A 6,156-nucleotide genomic window follows, 5' to 3' on the forward strand; every position below is an offset into this window, starting at 1 on the left:
TAAAGATGGTGTTGATGGTGATGATGGTGAAATTGGTGATGATGATGGTAAAGATGGTGTTGATGATGAAGATGGTGGTGATGATGATGATGAAGATGGTGATGATGATGGTGAAGATGGTGATGATGATGGTGAAGATGGTGAAATTGGTGATGATGATGGTAAAGATGGTGTTGATGATGATGATGGTGGTGATGATGATGATGAAGATGGTGATGATGATGGTGATGATGGTGAAATTGGTGATGATGATGGTAAAGATGGTGTTGATGATGATGATGGTGGTGATGATGATGATGAAGATGGTGATGATGGTGGTGATGATGGTGAAATTGGTGATGATGATGGTGAAGATGGTGTTGATGATGATGATGATGATGATGATGATGATGAAGATGGTGATGATGAAGATGGTGATGATGATGGTGGTGATGATGATGATGATGATGGTGATGATGATGGTAAAGATGGTCATGATGGAGGTCATGATGGTGAAATTGGTAATGATGATGGTGAAGATGGTGTTGATGATGATGATGATGATGATGTAGCACAGAGAGTAATTTAGTAACAGAGAGAAAGATTAGCTGAGTAAAAAACAGCTCGTGATAAACCGAGGGAAAAGGAGAGAGAAAATTAGATAAATAAAGGGATCAATTAAGAAGAAGAAATGAAGGGATGAGTGGATGCAGATAAACAGAGAGATGAAGGATGGAGATTGAATAAACAAACGCATAAATAAATAGATAGATAAACAGATAAAAAGATAAAATGGAGATAAATGGACAGATGAAAGATGAAGAACAAATTTAACAAACAAACAAACAGAGAGTAGAGGACGGTGCGGTGTACGGTGTAACACTCACACTGGGGAAAGACGGGAATTTCTTGGAAATGTGATGTAATTGATAATGTAGACTGGTGTGTGTGTGTGTGTGTGTGTGAGTGTGTGTGTGTGTGTGTGTGTGCATGTGTGTGTGTATGTGTGTGTGCTTGCATGAATAATGTATTAAAGAGCATCATGTTTCAGGAAACACACACTGTGTGATGAGTGTATGATGCTTTTTGGGAAATTTAAACCCAGAGCAATTAGATCTGTGAACACACTCACACACACACACACACACTCTCACACACACACACACTCACACACACACACACACACTCACACACACACACACTAGCTGCACATGATACAAAAGCCACAGTAATGGCCGGTGCTGTACAGATCCAATGCTTGGTATCAATACCAGACTAACTGCAGCAGAATCGGATCGGATCGGATCGGACATCTCCACTGTTTTCTGATTCATGGTGCATGGATTAGATCAGTGCTGGATCAGTTACACTAATAACACTAATCACTAAATATCACACCACACTGATATTACATCAAAATAAACATCAACATAAATATAAATATAAATATAATTACTTCAACTAAATAAACACTTTATACTCTGATGGTAAGGCAGGAGCTAAAACTTATTATATAATTCTCTGTAAATCAGTATGAAACTGTATTGCATCATCATCATCATCATCATCATCAGTCATAGAGCTGGAGTTTAGCCCCGCCCCTAACCCCGCCCCTGACCCCGCCCAGTTTAACCCCTGAAAAGTATCCTGTAATAAATAAATCAATTCGTAATAACAACCCTGTGATAAATGATAAAATCATATATAAGTGTTACATTCTATTGTATTTTTCTGTAGTGAGTAATAAAAAGTGTTATAAACTGCTGAACACACACACACACACACACACACACACTCCATACACACTACTGTACTGTTACACACTGACCAGCAGGGGGCAGCACAACAACACACTCTCACAGCACACCAGCACAGATGTGATGTACAGATGAACTCCTTGAGGTAGATCTAGAGTTAAACTATTCAACCTATTGGGAAATTAATTCTAATTTAATTGGGAAATAAATTCTATTTATTTATTTGTGTGTATGTATTTAAAGGTATGTGTGTGTGTGTGTGTGTGTGTGTGTGTGTGTGTGTATACACACATATAAAATTGTCAGAGTCCTATAAGAGTCATTATTAGTGTTTCTTTCTGACTGTGTTGTTGATTGTAAAGTTTTTTCTATTTATTTATTTCTGTAGTTATTTTCTAATTTGTTCCCAAAGTCTTTATCCAAACTTCAGCAATATAAATATTTATCTCCAATAAAGAGACCTGCTGACTCTGAGTTTGACTTAAGAGAGAGAGAGAGAGAGAGAGAGACAGAGACAGAGACAGAGACAGAGAGACAGAGAGAGAGAGAGAGAGAGAGAGAGTGAATGAGACAGAGAGAGAGAGAGTGAGTGAGAGAGAGAGAGAGACAGAGACAGAGAGAGAGACAGAGAGAGAGAGAGAGAGAGAGAGAGACAGAGACAGAGAGAGAGACAGAGAGAGAGAGAGAGAGAGAGTGAATGAGACAGAGACAGAGAGAGAGTGAGAGAGAGAGACAGAGTGAGAGTGAGAGAGAGAGAGAGACAGAGTGAGAGAGAGAGAGACAGAGAGAGAGAGAGAGAGAGAGAGACAGAGAGAGAGAGAGAGACAGAGTGAGAGTGAGAGAGAGAGACAGAGACAGAGAGAGAGAGAGAGAGAGAGACAGAGTGAGAGTGAGAGAGAGAGACAGAGACAGAGAGAGAGTGAGAGAGAGAGACAGAGTGAGAGTGAGAGAGAGAGAGAGAGACAGAGAGAGAGAGAGAGAGAGAGAGACAGAGACAGAGAGAGAGAGAGAGAGACAGAGAGAGAGAGAGAGACAGAGACAGAGTGAGAGTGAGAGAGAGAGACAGAGACAGAGAGAGAGAGAGAGACAGAGACAGAGAGAGAGTGAGAGAGAGAGACAGAGTGAGAGAGAGAGAGAGAGAGACAGAGAGAGAGAGAGTGATAATAATGTTCTTATGAATATGTAGATTAGGTTCCCAATCTGTACTTTAGCATGTGATCTGGATAATTCTGCTCGCGCAGCAACTTTTCTGCGCATGCGTGATCCATTACCTACTGAGCAGATTTCTCTCTCTCTCTCTCTCTCTCTCTCTCACACACACACACACACACACACACACACACAGTGATGGACCCGGCGGGAGGGCGCGCGCTGCGGGAAACCGGCGCTGATGTGGAGACCGTGTATGTGGAGTACAGACCGCCGGCGCGAGACTTCTTCGATCCGCCGCGCGCGCCGCTCTACGCTGCCATGGGCGCCGCGCTCGTGCTGGTGGTCGCTTACGCTATCGTGGGTCACCTGATCAAAGACCTCATGCACGAATGCTTAGGTAACACACACACACACACACACACACACACACACAGGTAAATAATGATGAAGGAAATTGCTTAAGATTTGACCCAAAGTCAGAATTCTGCTCATAAAACCTGTTAATTACAAACTTATCATTAAAAATATCCATTATTACTCCACGCTGCTGCTGAGTTCTGGATTGTGATTGGTCAGAAGGTGTTGATTAGTTTTCTATAACAGCAGCTCTGACAGTACTGCAGGTTTACATTAATGCGCTATAGTAACAGTGCGGTAGTCTGCTAATAATAAACGGATTAATAACATGTTTAATTGTTGATGTGGTGAAGTTTTCTGTAAGGAGATGTTTATTTGACGTTTATGGAAGGAGTCTCCAGTGTCAGCGCTCTGTAACAGTCAGAGGTAAAGCTGGAACTTTAAGTCTTCAGGACAGAGGAGTTTACGCTTCTTTGCGGTTTCTCACTAACATGCGGAACAAGCTGCGATTATTTTCTCTTATTAACTTGAAGAGAGAGAATAAAGAGACGCTGGTGAGGTCTATAACGTAAGTGACAACTTGCTTCACCAACGTTCCACAACATTAAATGTAACTATAATTGGATAAAAACTGTGATGTTCAGTTTGTTGGCAAATCTCTGTGGTGTAAAAGGAATAAAACACTTGGGGACGTGCTGTTAGAGGAAAATAATCAGCTTCAGGGAGGTAACAGTAACTCCGCTTCATAACCGCACGACCCCCAGGGTTTTATTTCTCAGTTAACGATGGTTCCTCTGTTTCTCTCGGCAGACTACACGCTGGGTCCGCAGGAAGAGGACCTGAAGGAGAACAGCGAAGGGGACATGGCTAGCCCCTCCCACGTCCCTACACCCCTCCCCCTGTCTCACCCCAATGCCTTTCACCTGTGGGATCAGGACGACGTGGTGATTCCTCTGTCTCCAAAAGAGAGTCCGCAGTCCAGCCCCCTGCTCACCGTCATCCCCCACTTCTTCAACAGCCCTCCAGTGCCCCACGCACTCTTACCCCACGCACTCTTACCCCACACACTCTTACCCCACACACTCTTACCCCACACACTCTTACCCCATGTGCTAGTACCCCACAGTCACTCACCCCAGAGTCAGAGTCACACACCCCGCAGTCACTCACCCCAGCCGCCTGAGGTCCTGAGTCCCACTAAAATGCCTCCTGACACCTTTTTTTAGCCCTAACTGACCCCTTCCACCCTCAACTGCCCCCAGACTTTAATCCACTTGCCCCTCCTACCTTTAAATCTGTCCCTTTTCAGATTTAACTGGAAATTCAGGTTTAATAAGAAAGCGGATGTTTCATTTCGTTTAGCACGATTTATGAACATTATTTTACTCATCATTCTTCATGGAGAAGTGACTTAACATCACAGATATTTTTGGGACTTCAGATGTTCTCACTGAGGCAGGAGATGTCTCTAAAGGTCAAAGGTCACCAGTAATCCTGGATTTACGGCCAAGCAGCTTTTCAGAGGATTTTCTTTTTTTTTTTTAAGGATACGATGAAGATAACTCAGTGTCACCTCATGTTTAACTTTACTCTTTATTTAATGACACATTCATCTGAATGTAAACCGCAGTGCATTATGGGTAACACCCACCCTAATGACCACTCCATCAAATACACACAATCAAGAACAGTGTGTGTGTGTGTGTCTTAAACTAGTTCTCATAAGAACACTAACTGCACAAAGCCAAAAGTGTCCTAAACCAATTATTGCTCCTACGACATCACTTCCTCTTACAGGAGGGTTTAAACACAGGATTAGTGTTAATGTGTCCTCAAGTCCACATCACTGAACACACACACACACACACACACACACACATAACCACCTGAGTAAAAAGAAATCAATGTCTGACCATTTTTTGTGGTGTGACGTCACATCTACGCTAAATAAAATATATTAAACGTTTAAAATTATGCTAATGTAAAGAAACAGTTCATCTGTGTGTATGTTTTCTTCAAGTTAAATGAGGCGTAAAAACACTGGTGCTAAATAACTAGTCAGTTTTTACCTCAGCTGTTAGCAAACATTAGCCAGGAAGAAATCAAAGCTGAACAAAATCACAAATTATTACGAACTTTGAGAAAACTTTGAGCAAAACAGTCGGCTAGGTCGAGTGTGTTAGTGTGTTTAGTGTTAGTGACACGTAAAATACACTAAAACAGATCAACTACAGGTTCTAAAGTCACTGCTGTGACACATCTGATCCTCAAACACGCTGTGAAAATGAATTTATGTGTTAGAGAAGAAACTCTGAGCTGAAGGAGTAAAGTGAGTTAGTGTGAGCTTCTGCTGCCACCTGCTGGCTGAACCGAACTGCAACTACTCCTCCTCCTCCTCCTTCTCCTCCTCCTCCTTCTTCTCCTCCTTCTTCTTCTTCTTCTTCTCCTCCTTCTTCTTCTTCTCCTCCTCCTCCTCCTCCTTCTTCTCCTTCTTCTCCTCCTCCTTCTTCTTCTTCTTCTCCTCCTTCTTCTTCTTCTTCTCCTCCTTCTTCTTCTTCTCCTCCTCCTCCTCCTCCTTCTTCTCCTTCTTCTCCTCCTCCTTCTTCTTCTTCTTCTCCTCCTTCTTCTTCTTCTCCTCCTCCTCCTCGTTCTTCTCCTCCTCCTTTTTCTTCTCCTTCTTCTCCTTCTTCTCCTCCTCTCCTCCTCCTTCTTCTTCTTCTCCTCCTCCTCCTTCTCCTCCTCCTCCTCCTTCTTCTTCTTCTGCTTCTTCTTCTTCTGCTTTTAAATTACCGCCACAAACTGATCTGGAGCGTGGACTAGTGCACATTACAATCTAAAACGTTAAGCAATACATTAAAACAAACAAATAAACAAAAACTTACGTTGTTTTATTTAGTCCCGTTGCTTTTAA

The 6,156-nt window shown here is 42.4% G+C and overlaps 1 protein-coding gene across 1 annotated transcript; it reads left to right on the forward strand.

Annotated features, from left to right (window-relative positions):
- Positions 1-3,083: 3,083 nt before the first annotated feature.
- LOC128317263 (uncharacterized) lies at positions 3,084-5,788 on the forward strand. Its single transcript, XM_053228531.1, has 2 exons — positions 3,084-3,285; positions 4,056-5,788. Exons 1-2 carry the CDS (start codon positions 3,084-3,086, stop codon positions 4,469-4,471), a joined length of 618 nt encoding a protein of 205 aa, XP_053084506.1. The 3' UTR covers positions 4,472-5,788.
- The last annotated feature ends 368 nt before the right edge of the window (positions 5,789-6,156 follow it).

This window comes from Pangasianodon hypophthalmus, chromosome 2 (genome assembly GCF_027358585.1).
Source record: "Pangasianodon hypophthalmus isolate fPanHyp1 chromosome 2, fPanHyp1.pri, whole genome shotgun sequence".
In the NCBI taxonomy this organism is placed as follows: domain Eukaryota; kingdom Metazoa; phylum Chordata; class Actinopteri; order Siluriformes; family Pangasiidae; genus Pangasianodon; species Pangasianodon hypophthalmus.